Genomic DNA, 27,517 nt, shown 5'->3' on the forward strand with positions numbered 1-27,517 from the left:
CACCTGTGTCTTCACATCGTTCAGCCCTGAATGATTTATAAAGCACTCCCACGTGGAGCCTCCCAACAGTATTTGGAGGTAGGTGGGATTATCTCTGCCTCATAGATAAGGAAACTGGGGTTCTAAGAGATCAAATGCTTTGCCCAGCATCTCATGCTTTGTCAATCAGGGAGCTGTGGCTTGAAATCAGCCCCAGACTTCAGACTCCACTCTCTTGACATGGTCAGGTCTGTTTTGACTCGGAAGTTTTATACTGTTTTGTGAGTGTGTGGATTACAGGACATCGTGGGCTGAGTAACACAGGGAGAGTGTGCAAACAGGGGCAAGAACGGGCACGGCTACCAAACACATGAGAACCTCAAGGACGCTCTACAGTTGAATTGGAAGGGACTGATTGGGAAGACCGACTCCCCGTAGTCCAGGGACCTAACCCAGAGTCAGGGCAGACAAAACCTCACCTTGAGCCAGGAGACCTGTGGCTGGGGCCGGCCAGTGATCTTGCAGGAGAATCGCCCCATCTGTCCTTCTTTGACCACCGCTCGGCCCAGCTTAGTAGCAAACTTTGGTGGGCATTCTCCCCAGATGCTGGGACGGGTCTCCACCGCAGGGGCTGCAAATCTGTCCCTGGAAAGAAAGCCGCAGAGAATCTACAGCAATGCAGATCCTTTTCTCTCTGTCCCCTCCCAAGTTACTTAAGTTGAGCTCAGAAGCCAGCAAAGGGCAACCTTCCCAATTCTGTGCCTCAAACACATTTCTGGAAAAATCTGTGGCACCAAAACCTATTTCCTCCACCTCCTGAGCATGCAGCTAGCCTTCAGTTACTAGCCTCCCTTGAAGTTAGGTATGCTTGAATTCTACTGAGGTCTGGCCAAAGCCCAGCTTTGGCCAACAGACTGTGATCAGAAAGCAGAAACACCATGTGCCATTTCTAGGCTGGACCCATCAAAACCTCCTGTGCTATTCTCCACAGTCTCTCTTGCCCACTTTTCTGGCTAGATGCAGAGAGTCCTGCTGAGGCTCCAAGGCCTAGGAGATGATGGAGCCACAAAACAGAAGGTGCCTGGGTCCCTGAAAGATAATAGGAAGGTTTTCCACCTGTCCAAGAATATGTGAACTGACTTTGCTTGAGTAAGCAATCACCTTTCCCTGTGTCAAGCCATTGCAATTTGGGGGCTTGTCTGTTACAGCAGCCACTGTTACTTACCCTTACCAATTTAGGCTTACTTGCCATAAGAAATTCACATACTGACTGCCCCTTATAAGTCTGCTTGTTTAAGTCTTCTGACTATTTGCCTTGGTTGTTAGGGACTCCTGCAGACTATGGCCACATAGCCCACTTCCATTTAGCAACTGGACTCGTCAAAGGGGTATCCATAGAGGCCTCCAGGTCTGACACATCACACCACAATAGGCTCCCGCTTTAGTTATCACAACCCAAGATGTTTGAGAAGACTTGCTCCCCAGGCTGTTCTGCCAAGGCCTCAGGAAACGCCAGTTACCTTATGCTGGGTTGGACATCCTGGAACTTACCCCAAGGCTTTGGAAACAAGAGGCTGACCATGCTTCTTCACAAAGCCCCCTGCAAGTAGGAAACAAAGAGAAAGAGGCTTGAAAAGTCCGGTCTGAGCCACACACTGGGAGCAACAAAAGCCAGAAAGAGTCAGCGGGGGCGGGGCGCAGATAATGACAGAACAGTTCACCCTGACTGAGCCCATACTGGGTCAGGCTCTATGGTGGGCGCTTTACATGCATCGTCACACGGATTTCCCGCAATACTTTAAGGAGGCTGGTATTACAACATCCTTCTATTTTTTTAAACAGGTGAGAAAAAATGAGATTCGGAGACATAAAGTCGCCCAGTTGAGTCACAGAGCCAGTAACGGTACAGGAAAGCATCCCGGTTTACCTATTCTAGAACACTCCACCATTCTGCTGAGTGGTTATATGACCCTGGACCTTCCACTCGGGGATGATCTGTGGCGATCAGGACCTCTCCAGAAAAGGAGCCAGTTGAACGGACAGGGGAGATGCACATGCATCTCTCTTACTACATCTACTCCTTTTTGACCCAATCACCACTCCACCCTTCCACTTAACGCCCAGCAAACAGCAGGGTCTGTCCCGCTGGAATGGAGCAGATCACAGGAGACAAGCTCCAGAGCAGCCAGCACCTCCCAGAACCGGCACCAGCGGGACGCTGGGCACTGCCAGTCCTGGGTGAGGGGCTGCTGTGCTGGGCGGGAAGCAGTTAAACAGCAGACTGTGCAAGGCGGCTGGTCTCAGCTCCTTCACCCAACTGCTGATGCTGGGAGGAGCAACTCATAACATGAGCAGGAAGTGACTATACAGCAGTGGGGTGTTTTTGAGGAATGGGGAGGGGGAGAGGAGGGCATTTTTGAGATGACAATCAGCCTGGAAGTTGTTCTCTTTCTGCGACACACTGGGAATGTTTTTGGTTTTTTTTGGCGGTACGCGGGCCTCTCACTGTTGTGGCCTCTCCCGTTGCGGAGCACGGGCCCCGGACGTGCAGGCTCAGCGGCCATGGCTCACGGGCCCAGCCGCTCCGCGGCATGTGGGATCTTCCTGGACCGGGGCACGAACCCGCGTCCCCTGCATCGGCAGGCGGACTCTCAACCACTGCGCCCCCAGGGAAGCTGGGGAATGTTTATTAAACTCCACCCAAGGCACGCGTAGAAAGGGTAGAAGTCATTCCCTGATATCGGCAGGCAGCTGTAATGGGAGATCTGCAGGGTGTCTCCCGGAAAAGGGTAAACTTCCTTAAATTCCAGCACTGATCACATCTATGTGAATGCATAGGAACATAGGAATGGAAGGTGAAGATCATGGCTGAGTACCTCCCTCAGCCATACCTGGTTTAAGGTTATACCAGGACCTTAGTGAAAAAGGGTTAATAACAATGCCTGCCTCCCATGTAAGTTGTGATGCCATATGGGGTGACACTTGTTGTGCATGCATTCTGCTTAACATAACTATTTAGTGAGCCGTGTATAGTTTTCATCCCATAATGTGGGTTTAGTTCTTGTCATTCAATTCTCTGTTCAAGGTTAAAAGAATTTATAAGCTGATAAAAGGAGAGACCTGCTCTGGGAAGGCCCAACTGACAACTGCAGTCAAGATGCTGGGGTCTCTCGGACACCGCTGGAGGAAGTTCTTTTAGAAGGTATTTGAGCAAATGAGAATCATCAGCTTTAAAGACGCTCTGCTCTTAGATCAGCATCTTCCTTTCTGTCTCTCCAGTTAAAGGAAACGATGCTAAAAGTAGGAAAGAAAGTTTACAAAGCTACTCACTTTGGTCTTGTTTGTAGTAGTAAATATTGGAAACAACATAAATGTCACACGGTAGGGAGACAATAAGTGGCTAGGTACAATGTACAATTAGACATCGTATTCTGCCACCAAATTATGTTTAAGAATATATGAAACATGCAGAAATATGTTAAAAATATTATATCATTTGCTCTTCAGCACACTCCAGCTGGGCTGTGATCCTCTCCACTCCACTGAGCTCCATTCCGACCACCATCTTGCCAAACCCAGTGGTTAATCCTCTTCACAATCCCGCTCACTAGCACCTGACAGCAGGGGCCACTCCTCTCCAAAGCACTTTCTCCTCCAGACTCTCCCGCTTTTACCAGGTTGCCTATTCTTTCCTCAACCTCCTTCTCTTCTGGAACTTTATCTCTGAGAGCACCCTAGGGCTGAGTCTTGGGTCCTCTCCTCAGCGCTATGGACTCTTCCCCGGGGGGTGCTTAGTCCCATAGCTTTAAATAATACCCATAATAACTCCCAAACCACACTCCCACCGGAGCTTTTTATTCCTCAGAAGTATCCAGGCCAGTGCCCAGCACATAGTAGGTATTCAAATATTTGTTAAACGAATGAATTTTATGAAAAAAAGAGCAGCATGCAAAATTGTCTATTCAATGTGATCATAATCAGGTAAAAATAAGATAAAATACCCACAGTGAAACAACCAGAAGAAAATATATCAAAACGTAATCGCCTCTTATACATGCTCTATTCCACAGCATTAGGTACACACACCAATCACTAAGACTCTCATCTGAAATATCCAGGTACCACTCACTGCACTTATCATGCTACTGTACCACTCATTTCACATTGGGGTAAAGATCTGATAAAAATTAGACCGGTCAATAGATCACCAACAAGGACCTACTGTAGAGCACAAGGAACTACACTCAGTATTCTGTAATAACCTATAAGGGAAAAGAACCTGAAAAGGAATATGTGTACATAGAACTGAATCACTGTGCTGTACACCTGAAACCAACACGATATTGTAAATCAACTATACTTTAATAAAAATAAATATTTAAAAAATTAGACTGATCAACAGACAAATGGATAAACAATATAAGGTCTATCTATACAATGAAATATTATTCAGCCATGCAGAGAAATAAAGTAATGATACATGCTACAACAAAGATTAACCCTGAAAATCTTTGCTAAGTGAAAAAAGCCAGACACACAGAAAATGTATGATTCCATTTATATGAAATGTTCTGAAGCGGCAAATCCACAGAGACAGAAGGCAGATTGAGTGGTTGCCAGGGGCTGGGGGAGGGGGGAGTGGAGTGACTGCTCAATGGGTGTGGGGTTTCTGTTTGGGGCGATGAAAAGTTCTGGGGCTAGACAGTGGTGATGGCTGCTCACCATTGTGAATGCACTTAATGCCATTGAGTTGCATGGTTTAAAAGGGTTAAAACGGCAAATTTTATGTAATATGTGTTTTATCACAATAAAAAAATTATACTAAGAACCTTTAAAACTCTTGGGAGCTAAATGTCTTAATCCAAAGGCTAAAATTCCTCTACTCCTTAAAAGATAGAGCAAAAATATGGCATTTCCTCAAAGAATACCAAAAGTGTGCTGTTTGGAGGTCCTTCTGTATCAGAGTAAGAGCAGTTTATGGTACAATCCAAAGGTAACATATAAAGCAGTCAGCTAAAAATGGAATTGAGGAATGCTCATCTAAATGTGTGTCAACACCAGAGACATACATCAAAGCAAACAGAGAACTGGGGCTAAAATAGCTAACAGGGTCTATGTATAGGCAAAAATCTGAAGTTGCAAATTGTCAGATAAGGCAAAATTAATTTTGTGAAAGTATGAAAATCTGGCAGAACAGCAAGGCTATGTAGAAAAATAAGTGGAAAGGGGATTAAGGTAGAAATGCCCAAAATAGAAGAGTAGGTTAAGAGAATTAGTGAAGACAGGATCGAGTTAGTGAGAGGGAAAAAAAGGCCAAGGCACCAAAGGTATTTAAACAGTCATCTCAGATTTTTCAAGAATGAGTAAAAGAGGATGCTAGCAGGTTTTAGGAATGAAAAGTTCAATAGTGGAGGTACTAAGCACATTTTGTCAAAGACTGAGTAGACACAGAGAACGCTGCTGAAAGGGGAATAGTGTGATCATGATGGTAAGAAGAAGAAATACTTCTAAAAAGGTGCGATGATATAATTTATCATCCAAACAGAGACTCTGGACACTGAAAGGGGCATAATTAATAATTCTGCCCGGACAACAGGAGTAAAATCAGGACTGTTCCAGGCAAACCAGGGAGCAGTCACCCCACTTGCAGGCAACTTCAAAGGAGATTTTGAGGACTGCTTAAAATAGTGGCTCTTCACTCAATCAGAACAAATACCCACTTTTTATAACATGTACTTAGCAATGTCCCCTGTGCCGTGTTGAATCAATATTTGCCGCTAACCATCCATATATATAATTTCAAAAAGAAAACAAATGTAAAGCCCTGACTAAAATGTTAAGGAGAAACAAAAGGAAAGGGAAGTATAATAATGTTTATTTCCATATGGAATTTCAATATTTCGATATTGTACATCAATAGATGTTCAAGCATGTCTATTTCAATGTAAATGCCCAGGCACTTTAGAAGACATAACGGAATAGATGCCTACACTGACTCATCTGCATGTTTGGATTTGAAGGTGAATGATCCATCAAAAAACACACTGTACAAGTAGTCACGGAAATGAAGGAACACAGGTATACAGGTGGACGCTAGAATAAAAAGTAGTGTTAGCCATGTAATATGTCAATTATATCTCAATAAAGAGAAAAAAGAAAAAATTAGTATAGCAAAAAGAAAGAGTAGTGTTAGGATAAATAACAGAGAAGACATTATATGACAAAGAAAGAATGAAACCTCAAAAGAAGGTAACACGGCAAGACAAGTTACAGACCACTGAAGTAGAGAAAATGGGGGAAAAAATGACTGTAAGTGTGGTGTCAAAACAATTTTCTGCTGTATGACATGGGATCCTTGAGACCTCATCTGTACTAAAACACTGATTCAGTCCCTATTACGCATAAGGCATTAGTTAGAGCTTCAGCAAGTAGACTGATGTGTGTAATAAAAGCTAGAAGAAAACTTGAGCCTTAAGAGAAAGGCAAAGTGCTTCAAAGATGGGGGAGGGGACACCCCAGAGCAGGGCCTATTGAAGATCTTGAGTTTCAGTTTAAAGGTGGATCATTGGAGGATTCGAAGGGAGGGAATGATAAAATCCCGTCTGAATTCTTTGAAAGATATTTTCAGCAGCAATGTGGAGATTAGAGTGGGGTATGGGTAGAACTGGGGAGACCATTTGGAAATCTGTGCAACAGGACGGAGTGGACAGGACCACGATGAGACAAATGAGAACTGGCACAGCAGGGTCTGGTGACTGACCAGGGAAGGGCAGGGAGGGAGCACTTGAGGATGACGAGGTGGCTGGGCTGCCCTGCTTCCAAAGGAGGTTTGGGTTATCACCCGTCAAGGTTTCAGCTGTGTCTTCCAGAGGGCACTGAAGTCCTAACCATAAATGTTACTGCACCTCTGCCAGGGGCTGCCTGTCACTGTATAAATGGGGGCCTCACCCTATATAAACAGTTCACTCTACAGCCTCCACTCAGGCAGGGAGCTCTGGAGGTCACTGCCACAGTCCACGTTCACTGGAATGTGCACATGTACCTTATTCCTACACTATGACACTCAATAACAAGCACAGTTGACCCTTGAAGAACACGGTGGTTAGGGACGCCAACCCCGTGCAGTGGAAAATCCACGTACTCTATGTCTGCCTCAAAAATGAAGGAACTGATACATGACTCACCCAAGGGCAGGAAGCTGAAGCTGTTCTGCAGAACCAGGACTCAAACCCTAGTTCTCTTGATTCTGCATATTGCGATCTCTAATTGAACACAAACTTCCTCCCACACTAAGTTAATTTAAATATCTGTAAAATGAAAATACAGGTACTCTATTTATTGAAAAAAAATCCATATATAAGTGGACTCATGCAGTTCAAAACTGTTATTCAGGGGTCAACCATACATCCTTGCATAGAGGCTAAGGAGGTTATCCCAGGGCGCCTAGTAGACATTTCAGGAGTTCTATTTGGGTTCCCAGGAAACTGATGCACTAAAGAACCAGTTCTTCCTCAAGGGATTGAAATAAAATATCCACCACTTAGAAGACAAATTACTTCCTGGTCATTGATGGATAAGGTAGTCATATATCCTACCCAATGAGTTCAAAGGAGTAGGGACGCGAAGTTTTGTTTTGGAGGGGGGAATAGTTCAATAAACTGCGGCCAGTGATCTCTCAACTGTCTTACATAAGTACTCTAAAGAGGAATTTAGATCCTCTGCAGAGACAAAATAGCTGTTTTCTTTAGAGTCTTCTTTCTGAGGCCAAGGACCACAGACATGCCAGCTCACTTCTCAAGAGTCACTTTCCACTGTGATTCCCTCCCAAAACACCAAGCCAAGTAGCAGGTATTCCCTTCAGTACTTAAGTCATAAAGACTGATCTTGTATCAATTTATCAGGAAGGAAACAAAGAGAAATTTACCTCTGGTTTGAGCCGCTCCCCACTTGTGGGTCTGATGTGGTAGGAGTCATCTGGCTGTGGCTACTGTACAGGTGTCTGATCAGAAGCCACCCAGTGAGCAAGTGCAGCATATGGGAAGGTTATTTTAAGCATGGTTCTGGAGAAAGTCATTGTACTAATAAGCAACCCATTTTTGTTGGGGATCATGCAAAGTGATGATGTATCAAAGACTAATGGAACGCATGAAAAATCTGTGATCGTAATACTTGTAATAAACCCGTGTGTTCAGAAAAATAAAGGTAAAGTTAAAAAGATTCATGAAGCAAAGCAAGCACATAGTAGGTCTGTCCCTCAAGCTGTGGCTAAGGGCAGCAGTTCATCTGGAGAGCTACATGCCGTAGGAAAATGGAAAAGCAACAATTAAGGGCAGAATCGTCCACTCATACTCTGGAACTGATATGACTCTAAAAACCGCATTGCCTCGTGCTCCAGACCTCCCACAGTCTCCTCCCAATCTGTCCTTCAGCTTTATTTCCCACTACTCTCTGCTCCTGCACGTCTACTCACCCCACCCTCCACCCCAGGCCCTAACTCTTAACCACTTTCCTCCTATCCCCAGCATCAGAATCATAATCTGCCATCCAAATCTCACTCGCTCTGTCCGGGCTAGCCAAGCCCCTCCTCCTCCCAAGAAGATATCGCAGACCATTTCAGCCTCCAGATGTCTCGTCCTCCTCTAAGTTTACAGAGCGGAAGTGCCAATCATTTGGCAAGTAAACCTGTGCTGTCTTGGGGTTGTGCTTTTACTTAGCTTTTAATGTGTCTACGTCTTAGCTGACCAACCAGGTTCTTGCAGAGAGGATCTGACAAAGCATTTCATCTCCCACATGGCACCGCACAAAGCCAGCACTCCCTAAATGCATCCTCATGTTGTTACTTAATTGCAACATAACAATGAAATATGAGGTCAAGAAGGTCTCTTGAGAGCAATAACCAAGTCTTGCGGCTCTTAGATCCCAGCACAAAGTTAGCACGTGTAAGGAGGTCTGATGAATGAAGAAGAGGCTAGAACTACAAGCAAATGGGAAAGGTCTGGGGGTGGAGATGGGAGAAATGGGTAGAGGAGTTAGAGATGGGAAGAAAAGATGGCAGCTGGGCCAGCCAGGGGTACTGGCGTGTATTTTGGAGGGAAAAAGAAGCAAAGTGAAACTGGAAGGTGAAAACAACAGAGGGAAGGGAGAAGGAGATTTGGAAGGCGTGCTTCCAGAACAGAATGGGACCAAGTCATTTGTCATCTAACACTTCCGTGTAGCAAATAAGTGAGGCAGTCTTGACACACAACTGTTTCACAGCAAAGAGACTGGAGGGGCAAAAAGAATAATCTTTATCTCTACCATATTTATATTTCTCCCATTGATGAGACAGAAAAGGACAAGAACTCAGAACATTTTAATATTCTGACTGGGTAAGAAAAAAAATAGGGCATATGCCCCTCCAGAAAGAAGAGTCATCAGTGAGTATAACAGACTGAAAAGAGTTTATAAAGAGTACAAATGGGAAATATAATTACAGGTCTTTAAGAAGGTAGAAAATTTAGGTAAAAGAAGACAGTACAAAAGAAGAGAACAACAAAACAAAAGGAGAATCACGAAAGACGTTCTTGAGGAATACAACAATTTAAAACTCAGCCATTGTAAATAGACATGGGTTCAAATATATAATGTCATCAATTCAATCCAATGTGAAAATAAAGGCATCTGAGAAGTCTGACCCTGGAAAAGGGTAGTAGCAAAAGACATGGCGCAGAAGCATTTCCTACAAATTCAAAATCACCAGAGAATGCTGGTGCCAGCAGCACCAGAATAGCTTGGCTAGCGGTCACTAAGGCCAGTCTTCTCCCTTAAATCCCATGACATGGGGTCACTCTCCTTTCTGCCGCCACATTCTAGGTGGCCTGCCACCTGGCTCCCTTTCGCTCGCATGGTCAGGGAGCACTTAATTCTATTGCAAAAGTGATATTTGTTACCTATTTATAGTCTCTCTTTCCCCATTGGAAGTAAACTCCAAGGGGGCAGAAAGCCTGTCTGAATTGGGCCTGACACAGAGAGAAACAGAGTGGTGAACAAGGCAATGGATAGAGGGATGCACTCTTTGCTTGTGTGAGACATTCCAAGATGAGGGGACATGTCTTTGCTTTTCGACAGAGACAAAAGTGGCAGCCTCAGAACCTATCACCTACAGGGGAGGGAGCTGGGGAAAAATCACCCAGGAATGGAGGTGAAGGAGGAGGAATTTGCATGAAGGATAGTGTACTTAATAGAGAAGAAAGAGTGATGGTCAAGGCTGGATCCAGAAAGGAGGGAGGAAACAGGTCTTTGCCTACCCTCCACCTTCATTTACTCATTTCAAAGAAAACTCCCAAGAGGAAGGAGCCCCTGGCCGAATCTATTCCCCAGCGAATACATATTCGCTATTTTTAAAGTTATTTTTTCAGTTGTTCATTGCACTCTTAGGCGGAGTCGTTAATGGCTTGGAATTTAGTTTTCAGAGATGAAAATAAACTTTATCCACTTCCTCTGCAACTATCGCTCTCCACTCTCTTGCTACTCCTCTTCCCCTGGAATAAGCCCTTATTTCTCAACATCATCTTTAAAGCTTTACTCACTGCCCAGTGCACCAGACATGTTGATCATGACTAGGGTAACCATGCAATTTATTATCCAGACTGGGACTCTTTTGAAAGTCAAAGGAGGCTCTATTTATAATTACATTGGTAGAGCAGGCATGCTGGGATGAATGGTCACCCTAAGGACACTTGCTGTGACCATGGGTCTGCAAAAGGGCAACCACTTGCCCAAATGCTCACATTTGAGAATCATTTGTACTAGGAAAAATATATCACATCTGTAACTGAATCCTTCCTTGCTACTCAAAGTGTGACCTGTGGACCAGCAGCACGGGCATCACCCAGGGGCTGGTTAGAAGTGCAGACACTTGGGCCCTACTCTAGGCCTACAGAACCAGGATCTGCATTTTAACAAGATTCCCCCAGGTGATTTGGGTGCCCTTGCATTTGCATTAAACAAGCCTATAAGGTGAGTATGAGCCCTCCTGAGGCCTGGATCACCTCTGGGCCTCCAGTTTGGCTTTCCCTGGGTTCCTGAACTCATGGCCTTAAAATTAACCCTCTATTACTTGAAATGACTTAAGTGACTCTCTGGTCCCTGAAACACAAAGGACCTTCTCAAAGTCAGACCACCACGTCTCAGGTAAATCTCTCATTTCAGCCCCGCCCCTCACTCCACCCCACGCCCTAGGTTCACTCTGTGGATGTGATTGCCCAGACAACCTGACACCTTGTTCCTACACGTGGGCTTCTCTTTTTTCTCCGTGTAAGCCTTGTTTATCCCTATTCAAGCTTCTAGAGCTGTGCTGTCCAGTACAGTAGGCATTAGTCACCTGTAGTTATTGAGCTCTTGAAATACGGCTGGTCTGAATTGAGATGTGTTACCATGTAAAATACGCTGCAAATGTTGAAGAATGTAAAATATCTCAGAAATAATTTTTATATGTTGAAATGATAGTATCTTGGATATACTGGGTTAAGTTAAAGTATTTTATTAAATTCGATTTCCACTTAAAAAAAAAATGTGGCTACTAGAAAACTTGAGATGACACATGTGGCTCACATTATACAGTCGACCCTTTAACAATGAGGGGGTCAGGGGTGCCCACCCTCCCCGCCGTTGAAAATCCATGTACAACTTAGAGTCAGCCCTCTGCATGTCCGTCGTTCCTCTGTGTGCGGTTCCACATTGCAGATTCAACCAACCTCAGACTGTGTAATACTGTGGTATTTACTATTTAAAAAAATCCCCATATAGGTGAACCTGCGAGGTTCAAACTCATATAGTTCAAGGGTCAATTGTATTTCTCTGGACAGCGTGGGGCTGGAGAACAGGCTGTGGCCCCTACATTATACAGAAAGCTCCCAGAAAGCAGGCACCACGTCTCTTCCCTGCTCTGCACCAAGCCTTTGTCAGGGCTGGCTACACAAAGCCTTTCCAGGGCTCAGACTAGGGCTGCACAGGTCATGAATGGTCCTGTCGTGAAGATGCTTGCCCTCAAGGAGGAGAGTGCATGCTTCTTGGCCCTGGTTACCAAAGGAAATCAGGGGAGAAAGCTTTCTCCTCTATTCTCCACACAAGGATTTCCCTCTGCAAGTAGTTCTCAGGATATTAATGCCACGTTTGAACATCACAAGGTTACCATTTGTTGAGTGCCTACTATTTGTCAGTGCTGCGCTGACCTTTCCACAACCCATGGGGCAGCCATTAGCATCAGTTTACGGAAAAGGAAATAAGGTTCGGAAAGGTTAATTTCCCCATAGTTAGAAATTAGTGGAGCTAAAATCCAAGACCGTTGGATAGCACTGCCTTCTAAACTTGACCATTAGGGGGTCAAAAGGCTCCATATATGAGTCATACTCTTAATTCCTGAAGCTCTGCTCTTTCTGAATAAGAAGCATAACTAAGAAGCAAAGCACAGAGAGCTGGCGAGAAGCAGGAGGGCTGCTGGATTCCCTTTGTAAGGGTTTGGGCTAGCCTGGCTCCATCAACAACTTATCCACGGCATAAGAGACCAGAGTGGATCCTTCCAGGGCTATGGTCTATGGGGTAGTCCCAAACCACAGAGGCTGAAACTGGCCTCTGATGCAGAAGCAGAGAGTATACAAGGCCATTCACATTTAAAGGTACTGCAGCCTTTAGGTCATTCTCTACCTCCTAGGGTTAGAAGGCATAAAGCATCTTCAATCATTCTCAAATTGAAACCAAAGGGGAGGGCGCAGGGCTGAGAGCCTTAGCCTTCTCTCATTTGCTATAGTTCTCCTGCCTTCTTTCTTTTCCTGGGCCCGGAGTACCATGACCTAATAAAAATTTTCCTGCTTAGTTGAGACATCAGATCTAATGTCCTCACTGATGGGAACTAAAGAAAAAAAAAAAAAGGTTTCATACGACCTGGGTTTTATACAGCTCTCCTGTACTCCTAACCCACTCCATTCCTTTACAATGGATCACAAAGAACAAGGGCTAGCCCATGTTGTAGAGACCACTGAATTCAAACCCTTTATTCTACAGAAACAGAGATCCAGAGTTTAAAGTCGCACATTGACCGGCAAAAGTTGGGACCAGAACCTTGAACCTCTGATTCCCCGTTTCCCCAGCTCCAAATAGAAAATCAGAAAAGGGGTGTTATAGACTACATTTTTGTGTCCCCACCCAAATTCATATGTTGAAGCCCTCACCCCACACAGTGTCACTGTATTTGAAGACAGGGCCTGTGAGGAGTTGACAAAGGTTCAGTGAGGTCCTAAGGGTGGGGCCCTTAGAAGAAGAAGAAGCGACACGAGAGTTCCCTCTCTCCGCCATGTGAGGACACAGCAAGAAGGCGGCTCTCTGCAAGCCAGGAAAAGAGCCTTCACCAGAAACCAAATCCTGCTGGACTGATCTTGAACTTCCAGCTTCCAGAACTGTGAGAAAATTCATTTCTGTTATTTAAGCCACGCAGTCTGTGGTATTTGGTATTGGCAGCCTGGGCTGACTAATACAGGGGGATAAAGTAATTTTTATTTGTGGGCCTCAACTCAAAGTTTGGGCATTGAAAAGTGTATACTGTAGGGGAAAGCACAGCATCAGAACTGGCCGAGATGAGGGTCATTCAGAGAGTGACCAGGAGCCACCTTCCATGTGCAATGCCCCAGCCCACAGGTACTTGAAGGTCATTAAAAGGAATGAGTCACTCAGTTAAAGAATTTGGGGAAAGTACCCAAACTATGCATATTCTATTCTGTGAAACAGCCTGTCTGTCCTTTCATGATGCAAGCAAACAAGAAAAACACTGGCCGAGGTACACCTCGCCCCCTTCTGGAACCTTCTCTGGCACACAGTGTCCCCTGAAAACCAGGTTGGGAGGATTGTTTTCTGAGAGAGGAGAAATGAGTCTGACCCTCTGGTTTATAAGCCCTTAGAAAGGCCTGGAAGGGTGGAGGGAACCTTGCCATATTTCTGAGGATCTGACGAACCCACATGTCCTTTTAGACATCAGGGCTTTAAGCAGCAGCCAGAGGCCTGAACTGGAAATGTTCTCACCAGTGGAGTGCCTTCAGCATGTGGGAGATACACCGGCAGCAAAAGGAACAGTTTTACTTATGGTCAAATGTTTTCCTGGAATTTTTAAAGTTAATAAACTTAACAGAATTTTATTTAAGTACAAAGGGAAAAGAAGGCAAAATAACTAATCAGTGTTATCACACTTGTATGTTTATCTCCTACATATTTTTCTGAGTTTTACAAAGTTTTTTATGATGAGCATGTACTACTTTATAATGATGATAATAAACATTGCTCATTCTCTAAATAGTTTAGTATCTAGCATGTGCCAGGAAGTTTTCTAGATGCTGGAGATAGCAGCAGTAAACAAGATAAAGTCCTTCTCCTAGAGCTTCCAGTTAGTTAGAGGTGGGGCTTGGGGGAGATAATCAGGTGGGATGCAGTGACAGTCCTAGGAGAAAACTTTTGGGTGGAGTGAGAGGATGGAGAGTCCAGGGGATGAGGTGGTCAGAGAGGGTTCTCTAAGGAGGGGACGTCTGAGCAGAGACCTGAAGGAAAGGAGGGGCCGAGTCAGGGGCCGGGCTGCGGAAAGAGCTCTTCTTTACACAGGGAACAGCCGGGTGAAGGCCCTGAGGCTTTGCTCAAGGACAAGCAGAGGGCCAGTGTGACCACAGTGGAGCGAGCAGGGTGAGGAGTGGTAGGAGAAGGGTCTGGAGAGCCAGGCAGGAGCGGGATGCACTTTGTAAGGCCATGATGAGGAGGCTGGTACCAGTCTCAGTGTGAGAGGAAGCGAGGGGAAGGCTGGAGCAGAAAGGGAGGTGATGTGTAGTCTGACATTGTCTCCTGGGATGCCTCCCTTGTTCCAGGGACCACATTGCCCCCATCAGACTAACAGGTCCTGAGTTCCGGAATGGGGATGCTTTCTCTTGTGCGTCCCTCTCCCAAGAGAGGGCTGAGGCAGGAGCTGCAGGCCTTGGGGAAACTGATGGCTCATTTCTCCCCAGGGCTTTCACCTCTTGGGACTCACCTTCTACCGTCAACTCCACTGTCACCTGGCGGGCACCACTACCATTGGTGGCTTCACAGGTATACTTTCCCTTGTCCTCCTCATGGACAGCATGAATCACAAGGCTGAAAGTCCCCCGGGTACCACAGTCCAGCAGGAAGCGGCCCCCACCGGCAATGGGTTGCCCGTTTCTGTGCCATGTCACGTGGGGCTCTGGGTAACCCCGGACCTTCAAGGAAAAGAAGAAAGGGTGAGAGCTTGTACATAAGGAGTACTTCCTATGTGGCAGGTATTGTTCTGGGTGCTTTACATGTATTAACTCTTTTAATCCTCATAACATCCCCTGCAACAAATACTATTTTCATCTCCATTTTGGAGAGGAGGAGATTGAGATGCAGGGTTTTGGTAGATTTCTCGAGGTCTTGAAGGTAGCAAGTAGCCGAGTCAGGCATCTTGGCTCCACAGCCCACCACACAAGTGTCTCTCAAGTCTGGATGCATGATTAGAATCACCAGGGGGAGATTTAAAGCAATACTAGTGCCCAGGTCCAACCCTGGACCAATTAAATCAGAACCCCAGTGCGTGGGGACTGAGCATGGGGATTCTAGAGCAGGGCTTCCTACTCTAACATGAATCACTTGTTAAAAACGCAGATGCTGCTTCTATAGGTTTGGGGTGGGCCTGAGATTCTGCAGTTCAGACAAGCTCCCAGATGATGCTGAGGCTGCTGGTCCCTAGAACTCACCTTGGGTAGCAAGGTTCTAGATCTGAGCTGCCCAGTAACGGCAGCCACTAGCCACACAGGGCAACTGAGCGCTTGAAACGTGGCTGATCCTGAGTTGCACTGTGACTGCACTGTACACGTAAGTTATACGTGGGGTTTTGAAGAGGCAGTATGAAACGAGAATGTGAACCACCTCGATAATTTAAAAATACTGATTACGTATTGAAAAGGTAGTCACTTTGATATACTGGGTTAAATAAAATATATTGTTAAAACGAATTTCACTTGTTTCTCTTTACTTTTTTAATGTGGCTACTAGGAAAGGTACAGCTACATACATGCCTTGCTTGATGTTTCTGTCAGGTGGTGCTGCCCTAGACCACTCTTTCTCTACAAATAGTTAGCAGCGGACATCTGTTGAGTGCTAAGTGTGAAGCGCTTTTCTAAATACTCAGCGTATCTGAGCCTCACAGCAACTTGTTCAGAGAGAAGATATCTCCCCAAAGAGGAAAAAATGCAGAGAGAGACAAATTCCAAGAAATCACCTTGAGTTTCAGAGAAAGTTCCCCAAGGGCGCTGAAACCCCTGAAACTCAACAGGCCCTTTGGAATGGACTCATCTTCGGAGGAGCAGGGCTCAGACTGGCCCGTCAATGCACAGCCTGGGACCTGAACTGGGGGATTCTAGCACTGGAAATGCACAGAAGACATCACAGAAACCTCCTGAGAAAGAAATTGTTGGTGTTACAAATAGGTTGTAACAGTAGCTTTTATCCACGGATCCACTCCAAGACAAGAGAGCATAGATACAGATGAAGCCAAACCAAAATTCCCTGGATGACCCCAAATTACATTTAGAAAGAAAGCCCTCAGTGACCGACAGCAATAATCCTCCTATACGCCCCAGCAAGGTCAGAGAGGATGCTTTATTAGCACGTGGGAGAAAGGGGGGGGGAGGTGGCTGTGCAGTCACGCCTGGCCATTGCAGCCTCACCAAGCACGTATCCTATCTCAGGGTGATGCTGTTGAAGGGGACTACGTGCATATTATAATGCCTATTATAATATGAAACAAAGTGTTAACAGCGATTGCCTCTAGGTCTCTCTTTTCCTTTTACTTAACTATCATTTTCTGATGTTCCTGCAAATAACACCCCTGACCTTTGTCAAACAGAAAAAAAATTAAATGAAAATATGTGCTCCTTTTATATTCGTGTGCCTGTATAATGAATGTATAGCACAACCATTCATTAATCTGTGGAGCCCCTCAGGGCACTTAAATCTAGAAATGGAAATAAAAGTGGTACACAAAAAAACATTATGCATGTGTTTGAAGGTAGCAATTGCCACATATCTGTACAAAACACATCACCTTGTGGCACTATCTTGGCACAAAGGTTCATGCCAAGGAATATCAGAAAGTCACTGTGTTAAAGCATTCTTTTTCTCTGTGAAAGCATATTTTCAGGAAACAACTAAGGAAAGAAACTCTTTCCTACAGAAGGAAGCCCCTTGGGAGTCTGGTCATATAGTGAATCTGCGAATCATCATCTTCTCCTCCATCCTGTCGGGCAGAGCCAGCCTCACCTCCAGATGATCAGGTGGCCTTCTGTCAGCGTCAGAGAAAGGCAGTGCAGAACTCTGGGACTGGGAGGAGATGAATCATTAACTTCACCAAAGGCGTCCTTAGCATTCCACAAGCAAGTACTCTGGCCCCCTGCAGCGGTGCCAACTCTGTGGCCACCAGGGCCTGAGGCGTCAATGTTTAACTGGGGACATTACAAGTGCTCCAGACCTCAGGGACACAGATCCCTCTTTCCCTTTCCATTTTCCTCTCATTTTCTATTTTTATTTATTTAATTTATCCCGGTTGCACCAGGTCTTAGTTGCGGCATGTGTGCTCCTTAGCTGCAGCATGCATGTGAGATCTAGTTCCCTGCCCAGGGATCGAACCCAAGTCCCCTGTGTTGGAGGGTGGGTTCTTAACCACTGCACCACCAGGGAAGTCCCTCTCATTTTCTACGTACATATACATTCCCCTCCACCCCACACCAACAGATCCACCTTTGCAACACGCTTATATATTAAAATATCCAGGGATTTTTAAACATGCTGAAATTGGTACCAATTAGAAAGCTGTGGTTTGCAATGGACTTTTGTACACCCTGCACCTGAAGCAAAGGCAGGAATTTCTATGACCTTTTTCCGCTCCAAGGTCTGAATGATTTTCAGCTCCAATTCTTATCCTCTCAATATGGAAAAACTTGTTCAACCACTACCTAACGTTACCTAAAAATTACTCAACTTCAAGTAAACTCATTTCTATTGCCGGCCCACTATCCTGGGCTCCTGCGTGGGGAAAGAAGAGAAGCCTGGGTGGGGAAAGAAGAGAACCCTGGACTCACACCCGTGGTTGTGTGACAGCAGCCCTGCCCTCCCTGGACGCCTTATCTGCCTTCATCACGGGCCTTCCACCAAGAATCCACAGATGGAGGATTTCTTACAGCCCAGTCTAAGACCACAGTAAAAACCCAGCGATATTTTAGTTTTCAGAGGTCTTCCACATATAGAATCTTATTTGATTCTTGCAACACTACAAGGGAGGTGTCTTGGGTTGGGTTCCCAGGAAGCAGAACCTGAGATAGGGATTCAGGAACCCAGGTCTTAGTCAACAATCAGAGAAGCTGGGAAAGGGTGTAGCAGCCTGGTGCAGGGGATCTGAGTGGGGTACCAAAAGTGTCTGTGACAGCATGCAAGGCCAATCATATTATTAAGCCCAGAGAGCAAAGGAAAGAGGCCTGGAGAAGTGGATGATTTGCCAGCAGTAAAGTGGCAGATCTGGGACCACAATTTTGGTCTCCAAGTTGAGTGGCTGTCTCTCTGTGCTTCACTGTAAATTCATATTTTTGGTGACATAAATATTATAGAATCCAAAGCATTAATAAGGGTCTATCTCTAATAGACCCTAAGCCTCCTCTAGGTTACAGCAATATCTGCTCCCCACTTTGGGAGAAAGCCAAAGAACTCACAAAAGTCATGGCCAGCCCATAAGCAAGTCTTGGGCTGTTTCCCTGGAGTAACAGGAGGACAGTGCTATAGACTGAATGTGTCTCTCCAAAGTTCATGTCGAAATCCTAACCCTTAATGTGATTATATCGGGAGATGGGGACTTCGGGGTGATTAGGTCAGAAGGGTGGAACCCTCATGAATGGGATTAGTGCCCTTACAAAAGAGATCGCAGAGAGTTCCCGCACCCCTTCTACTGTGTGAGGACAGAGTGAGAAGCTGGCCAGCTATGAACCAGGAACCGGACCTCTCCAGACACTGAATCTGCTGGTGCTTTGATTTTGGACTTCCCAGCCTCCAAACATGTGAGAAATAAATTTATGTTGTTGAAACCACCCCACCTGTGGTATTTCTGTTATAGCAGAAATACCCCAGTGGTCTAAGATAGACAGGGATGGGTGCCATGCACATGCCTAAGACACGCCTAGGAAAGTCACTGTGGAACAGAGAAGACAGTGTAAGAGCCAGGCCTGAGTCCTGGGTCTGACTTGTCCTCCTAGCCTCTTCAGGTTGTAATTCCTTCCTTTCATTGAAGAGAAAACAGCTCTTGATAGCTCAGGCTCCTTCCGTTCCTGAAATAGTCTGGATCTAAATAGTGACCCACTTAGCTTCTGGGGGAAGATTCTTTCCTCTCCCTCCAGTCTACCCTGGGCCCCAGCCCACAGCCTTAATACTCTCTAATCCTCCATAAGGGAAAATCAAGTGACCACAAGGAAAAAGGCTTGTGAACATGAGTGGGCAGCCCTGACTTGTCACCATAATGAGTTTTTGGAAATGGCCCCAAAGAGGGTCATTCTAAGGAGAATCATATTTTTGCCACAGTAAACCACATTTAATTGGAGGTTGTGTTCTTGAACAAAAGCCTGGGATCAAATCAATCAAGGGCATAGCTGACAATCTGTCATACAAATAAAGATATAGTAACCATAACCCCTATAATAATTTAAAATAGTAAAATTGTGCTCCAGTGCCATAAAATGTCCCCAGAGACTTTACGGCCTCAAAAGGCCTTTAAAAGGAATGGGGGCTCATTGTGTGTGTGTTGGACGGTGAGGCGAAAGCTGGGCTGCAGGCGGGCAGCTGCTCACTGCCATGTCACACCAGCTGGCCGTGCTGGAGAGTTTTTCAGGACCTGGTGCTGTCTCAGGATCTACTTAATGATTGAAAGTGAAACATTCTTAAGCGCACTGTCTCTTCATTTTTCTCCGACGTGTGTGAAGGGCTTGCAGTTAATTCCAGTTTGCCCAGGACAGGCTACCAGAGCATAAGCCCAGAACAAGGCCAGGTTCTCTGGCCTTCACAACCCCTACAAGACTCAGAGCAACACATCTGCCTTCTCAGCTCGGTGAGTGGTAGAAAGGGGGTGATTTTGCTGTTTTTGATGATCTCCTGCACGTCTTTTGTTCCTGGGTGGGCCTGTCCCTGTTTGCACAATGCAAGCCCACACAGCTGCAGTGCAGAGCTGGGCAGGACATGAAACTGAGACTCTGCCCACATTGGGGACGGAGGGAGACCAAAACGAGTGAAACCAGGATTACCCTAAGGCCAGGGTGAAAGGAGACAGCCCGGCAGGACACTGGGGAATTGGGAGGATACACAAAGAAGACGTGAGCAGTGAGCTGAGAAGTCCTTGGGGCTGGGAACAATAGATGGAGGGGTTGTCAATAAGTATTTCTTTGAAACCTGTTGAGTAACTGAATCGACGATGGGAACGGCTGAGCCTGAAGAATGGGAAAGTAAGGAAACCTGCTGGACAGATGCCCCACCTCACCCCACCGCAAGCTGGACAAGCTGATTCTGCAACACAACTGTCTCCATGCTTCCTATGATTGCCGGCCTGTCTGTAGCACATCACTCTGAACCTCTTCCCCTGTTTCAAGGCAGCTTCTTCTATAATAAAGAAATTCTCCTATGATGAATGACTAGAACAGGGCTGGTGATTTAAAAAGTGAAAAATAATGGGAAGTTAATCAGTGATGCTGAGGAATGCGTTGAAGAATTCTCTGTCCCATCTCCAAGTATAAGCTCACCCAGATAATAAATGGACATGGATGCACAGAAAGGAGAATTAAAACATTAACACCCCCAGCAAATCAGACCACAGAAAATGCCTATGAAACTTACATCATGGGTGTATTATGAGAGTGGAGAGTGAAGGGTGAGCCATGGGCATGGCATGACCGAGCTTAGTGGCCTGGGTCTGTGTCAGCAACTGGCACACGGCCCATTGGACAGGCGGAACTTAATTAAGGCTTTGAATAATCCTGTTAACCAACAGTCAAAAGCCTTAAATGAACCCACAGAACCCATCAGGAAGAGATCATACCAGCTAAAAACAGCAACTAGTGAGAGGCTTAAACTGCTGGATGCTCCCTGCCCTTAAGTTCAAGTTGTGAAACAGCAAGGACCAAAGCAGTTCCATGAAAAACAAAAGCAGAATGCAGAGAATCATTCCTCAAACTGGCCCAGAGAATGCCACCTGGGTCATCAGGGAAAGATGCTCAAAGTCTCTATCTGTGATCAGCCACTCTCACTTTCTTTTCTTTTTTTTTTTTTAACATTCTTTATCATATTCTTTTCCATTATGGTTTATTATAGGATATTGAATATAGTTCCCTGTGCTATACAGTAGGACCTTGTTGTTTATCCATTCTATATATAACAGTTTTTATCTGCTAATCCCAAACTCCCAATCCATCCCTCCCCCACCCCTCCTTCCACTTGGCAGCTACAAGTCTGTTCTCTAATGTCTGTGAGTCTGTTTCTGTTTCACAGATAAGTTTGTTTGTGTCATATTTTAGATTCCACATATAAGCGATAGCATATGGTATTTGTCTTTCTCTTTCTGACTTACTTCTCTTAGTATGATAACTTCTAGGTCCACCCATGTAGATGCAAATGGCATTATTTCATTCTTTTTATGGCTGAGTAATATTCCGTTGTGTATATATACCACATCTTCTTTATTCATCTATCTGTCCATGGACATTTAGGTTGTTTCCATGTCTTGGGTATTTTAAATAATGCTGCTATGAACATTGTGGTGCATGTATCTTTTCAAATTTGTGTTTTGTCCAGATGTATGCCTAGGAATGGGATTGCTGGATTATACGGCAACTTGATTTTTAGTTTTTTGCACTCTCACTTTCTATGGCGTTTTCTTTTCCTCTGGCCCAAGACACAGACAACCCCATAACCCTACATCTGCCAGACTGAGAACATCCTGTTTCTCCCACAGAGAGTACGAGACAGGCTATAGCTTGGCAGTCTTGGGTTATACCTCGGGCCCTTCTGAATGTTTCAAACAAAAAGCTTGATTTCCTTTTATCTAGCTCACCTTATCAATGCATGTACCTTTTTGATTCCCTTTCTTTTTTTTTTAAATTTATTTATTTATTTTATTTTTGGATGTGTTGTATCCTTGTTGCTGCGCGGGCTTTCTCTAGTTGCGGTGAGCTGGGGCTACTCTGTTGCAGTGCGTGGGCTTCTCATTGCAGTGGCTTCTCTTGTTGTGGAGCACGGGCTCTAGGCGTGCAGGCTTCAGTAGTTGTGGCAAGTGGTCTCATTAGTTGTGGCTCACGGGCTCAGTAGCTGTGGCTCACGGGCTCTAGAGCGCAGGCTCAGTAGTTGTGGCACACGGGCTTACTTACTCCACAGCATGTGGGATCTTCCCGGACCAGGACTTGAACCCATTGTCCCCTGCATTGGCAGGCAGATTCTTAGCCACTGTGCCACCAGGAAAGCCCCTGATTCCTTTTCAATGACACAAGCACCTAAAATTCTGAAGCTGTCCAACAAAGAAATAGAATTCTAAGTGTAATAGGGAAACTCTCACATTGATGTTTTCCTAGTTTTTCCAAATTCAGAGTTTTCCTATAAAAACAAGTGTTCTTCTGTTTGAACTCTAGTCCTTGTGGGATGGCTGTGGGATTCCAGCCTTATTGCAAACCTCTCTACTCAAAGTCCTGAGTTCTGGCTTTACCCCCATCACGATGGTGTCCAAGGACACGGCATCTCCAGCTGGTGAAGCTGGCCTGGGAGCTCACTCTCCAGTTTCTACTGCCAAGTTGAGATATACTCTCAGATATATTAAAATATTAATAAGAGGCGTGTGGTATCATAGAAGTTTAACTAATTATTGCTGTGGCTTGGTTTTGTTTGATTTGCTCAGGATCTCCTGCCTACCTTTCCCAGTGTAAGCTACTCCTTTGAGGTAGCAGACTCACTCCTCTACCCACCACAGGTGAGTCAGGTGGAGATGCATTAGGCAGCCGCCTCCTGGCCAAAACGCTCAGACTTCCAAAATGAGCATGATCCACGTCAGCCAATCAGAGCTCTCCCCTGCAATTTCAACTAGAATAAAGGGAGACCAAACTGTCTCTTCACAGGGACCCCAAGCTGGGAAGATGTAGGCCTGAAGCTATCTGTCCACAGCCATATTTTCCCATCCCTGCCCCCTGTTTTCTTGCCTCCACCTAAGGGAAGGAAGCCATGTGCAAAATAAGACATCACATACACAGTGAAGAGGAAAAGAGAGGGAGGCACAGCCTGGCAGAGCTATGGCAGAGCCGGGATCCACTCAGTCATATGAGACAGTACATGTCTTTCACTTAACCCATGGAGTTGGTTTGTCACTTGCAAACAAGAGTCCTGACTAATTCAGGAAGGTATATGGCATCTGGAATCAGACAGACCTGTGTTGGATGCTGGCTGCACCAAGCAACAGTTGCCTGACTTTGGGCAAGTTACTTATCTGACCCTCAGTTTATACAACTGTAAGATGGGATGATATCAGTATCCACTTCCATGGACAAGTTTCTGACCAAATGACATAGCATATGTACAACCGTATATTAACAAATTCGAAAGGTTAGATCCTCTGTCTCTCCTTTTCTTCAAAGTCAGGAATTCCTTATAATAAGTTACCTTAGAATCCATTCAGCTCCCAGCTTTAACAGCACGAAGCTGTATTTCTGCCCTAAGAAATACTACTTTGTGAACTTCTGGGCTTGTTGAACCTCATCTTACACAACTCGAATTCTTATAGACAACTTCGAGGCGTCACACCCTTAATTAGATAAAAACCTAACCCTTTAAACTGAAAACACCTTCTGCCTTAGCTGAACTGGCTTATTATTTTTATTTAAAGAGCAAACCCCTTTTGAAAAGTGATCGATTTTATGTAACATCACAAAGCACATTTTGAAACAAATATCCACTCTATAGTTTTGTCTGCACCATCATTCCACTCCTGTAATACCACGTGCAACTCTGAGACAGAGGCCATCCCCTTGATTTCTGCCTCGCTGACTTATGCAGCCCTGGAATTTCAAGGGCATGGGCAAGTTTCGGGAAGGAAATAAATCTGGGGTAATAAATCTGAAGTTTCTGGCCAGTCATGGTTGGATCTGGGGAGACAGAGACATACTTCACTGGCAGAAGAGATGGAGCACAGGGCTCCTCCCCAAATATTGCATAGCCCACTTGGCAATGGCTCACGACCCCTCAAACAGCACAGCCCAGATGCCACAAGACTCAAAAACTGGCCACAGATTGTACTGGCCTATGAGGACTCTCAAAGAATATGAGGTGATTCTGTTTAAAAGCAAAGGTGGGCCAAAGTGACCAGGGGTTCCCAACAACCTAAGAATATCTCGGCTTGGCCCCCTTGGCTTAAATGGGCTCCCCTGGCAGCCGCTGACCACCCGCTCCGCAGGCACGTCATCGCACAAAGCCTGCATTCTGCTTGGACTCGCCCAGGTGGCAGCCTGCGAGGGAGGTGGGGGAGCAGGTGGGGCTTTGGCAGCAGGACCTTGCGGGCTGCCTGCATCCGTATGGCCAGGAGGGGGTCTCTGTGATGCTGTCAGAAAATACCTGGCACAAAGGGTAGAACGCAGCTGTGTGAGTTTGCTACTCTGTGGCACAACGTCCTCCCCAGGCCCTGCTGTTCAAAGGTACCCTGATCTGCATAGAGAATCATGCCAGGTAAGGAATTGAAAGCTGCTCCCTGGGCAACGTCAGTGTCTGACTGCCCACTGGGCTGAGAAACACAATCAAACATGCTGTCTTAAACTGTTTTCACTCTCACCAAGACAGGTACATGGTTAAAATGTACATTAAGTCATTAAAAAAAAAAAAAGCAGGCCTCTGCTCTACCCCTCCCACCCCCAATTTCCACTTCCTTCAGGAAATCACCTTCAAGTCTTTTAGCCATTTCTTTTGTTTTTTTCCCCTGTATTTCTAAATAACAGCCTCACAAACTACTTATTTTATTATTTTATACTTTCTTAACATCTCTATATGGAATATGAGTTTTCAGCTCTCAAATCTTCCCCCACATAAACCCTTCCCCCCACCCCACCCCCCAATAACCACATCCGAATTTTTATTAAGCCAGTGTGTTAGTGTTTGCTTCATTTTAACTTTGCTCATTGCCAAGCTACATCGTATATTACGATTACATTTTTCCCGGAGTTAATACCTGCCATACTTCTGGTTTGATTCGTTTTTTAAGAACCCAACTTCTCAAGAGAACTATAAAATTCTTCTCAGCAATGGTCAAATGCATCAGATAATGAATTCATCAGTGGCTTTTATTTTTTTCTTCTTTGGAGAGAGCCCTTCTGGAATCTTCTGTCATTGTCCTCCAATCTAAACTCTATGCTGTCTAGGTCTGACACACAGTGGTCCAGGGACTTCCAGTCACCCATCCACTTTAACCATCCACTTTGGTTAAACATGTCCCCTTCCAGTGGTTTCCTAAGGACAATTTAACCTTCCTTAAGGTTAAATTTTTAAACCTGGCATTTCCAAAAGTATCAATATTCTACTTTATACTCAACTTACAGCTTATCTAGGAAAGGAATTAGAGCAGAAAATCTTTTTCTCTTCAGAATTTTGAAGGTATTCCTTCACGGCATTTGCAGGCAATGATTCTGGCATCCAGTGTTGCTGTGAGAGGTATAACGCCAAGGCGGTCCTTCCTCTATGACCCGGTGTGTGGTGTGTGGTGTGTGGCGTGCGTGTGCATGTGTGTGTGTTTTCATTCCAAACTTTTAGAATCTTCTCTTTATCCCTGACAGTCTAGAGTTCCGTGACGATTTGCTTTGGTGTGGGTCTTAGTTCACTCATTGTATTGGACCCTTGGTAATAGGTCTTTTCATTATTGGCAATGCATATCTTCCAATTGTGAGGAATTTTTGTGTTTTGACAATTCTCTCTCTACTGTTTTTTACTATGTTCTCTTTACAGAATTCCCGAGTTGGATATTAGCCCTACTAGACTGACCCTTTACATTTCTCTTCTTTTCTCATTTATTTTCCCCTTATTTTTGTTCTCTCTGGGAGACTTCCTTGACTTTCATCTTCCAGCCAGTCTATTGAAGTTAATATTTTAGCTATCATTAATTTTTTCAAAAAATCTTCTTTCTCAGTTTTTCAAAACTGCTTTGAATAAACTCCTCTTGTTTAATGGAAGCAACATCTTATCTCTGCGGTGAGATGAAATGTCTTCAAAGTCTTCTGTAGTCTTCTGTTCCTACTTGGTTCCTTTTCTGGTTCTTTTTGTCTCTTTCATAACAGAGGCTTCCCTTGAACAGCTGATGGTCCTTCACTGACTCTTCACGCACGTGAGTGAAGAAATTAAAAGCTCTGTGCACACAAGTGGGGCCTTATCAATTTGCTGGATCTCCCAGTAGTGTGAATGGGTAAAAACTCTCAACTATCCATATCTGTGGATCTTGTTTCTTGAGATGATCAGTTTTCACAAAGAGAAAATCTTCTGATTCCCTGCTTAGGTGGTGGTGGTGGTTTGGACACAGTAATTAAGTCTGTCTACCAGCATTTGGGACCCTGACTGAGGGAAGGCCTTGAGGGGTCTCATCTCATATGGTGACTTTCACTTAGCCCCTTGCCCTTTCGAGTACAACACCTCACCCTGCCTGCAGCTGTGCCTTGTGCCCAGGGGTTGAGAGTTGGTCAAGTTCAGTCTGTCCTCAGAGAAACTTCGATCTTTCAGGTGGAGGGGAGGAGCAGTGGCCCAGCACATGGAGTATGGAAGGGGACTGGGGACCCTAACTCCTCCTTATTACATTTTTTTTTTTTTTTGCGGTACGCGGGCCTCTCACTGTTGTGGCCTCTCCCGTTGCCGAGCACAGGCTCCGGACGCGCAGGCTCAGCGGCCATGGCTCACGGACCCAGCTGCTCCGCAGCATGTGGGATCTTCCCGGACAGTGGCACGAACCCATGTCCCCTGCATCAGCAGGCGGACTCTCAACCACTGCGCCACCAGGGAAGCCCACCTCCTTATTACATTTTTAACCAATCCTCCAGTTTTCAGCTTCACTCCACAACCCAGGCTTTCAAAATACATGGTGCCTCCCACTTCTCAGCCTCTTTAGGAATTGTTTTGGCACAGGCAGGCTTACTTTTTCTTATTTCCCACTCCCTAGCCACAGGCACAGCACAACACAGAAACCTAAAACCCGTCAGCCGATCATCTATTCATTTTCCATCAACCATCAATTCGTTGACATGGCTCATCAGCTGTTGTCTCTCTCTCATTCTATTTGTCCCCACAGATTAATAAGTTTTCATTTTCTTTTAATAAAAACTCATTTTAAGGATGGTTATCATAAAAACAACAACAACAAAACAGAAAATAAGCAAGGATGTGGAGAAACTGGAATCCCTGTGTACTGCTGGTGAGAATGTAGAATGGTATATACCTGCTA

The 27,517-nt window shown here is 45.2% G+C and overlaps 1 protein-coding gene across 4 annotated transcripts in view; it reads right to left on the reverse strand.

Annotated features, from left to right (window-relative positions):
• Window positions 1–27,517, reverse strand: part of MYLK (myosin light chain kinase) — a 265,262-nt gene that overhangs the window by 117,683 nt on the left and 120,062 nt on the right. For all 4 annotated transcript variants that reach the window (XM_024756503.1, XM_024756505.1, XM_024756502.1 and 1 more), the window contains 3 exons: window positions 15,020–15,227; window positions 1,531–1,579; window positions 459–624 (listed from right to left, as the gene is read on the reverse strand). In XM_024756503.1, coding sequence (XP_024612271.1) covers window positions 459–624; window positions 1,531–1,579; window positions 15,020–15,227 — 423 coding nt within the window. The remainder of the gene's footprint in view (window positions 1–458; window positions 625–1,530; window positions 1,580–15,019; window positions 15,228–27,517) is intronic.

This window comes from Neophocaena asiaeorientalis, unplaced genomic scaffold (assembly GCF_003031525.2).
Source record: "Neophocaena asiaeorientalis asiaeorientalis breed wild unplaced genomic scaffold, Neophocaena_asiaeorientalis_V1.1 scaffold22, whole genome shotgun sequence".
NCBI classification, from domain to species: Eukaryota; Metazoa; Chordata; class Mammalia; order Artiodactyla; family Phocoenidae; genus Neophocaena; species Neophocaena asiaeorientalis.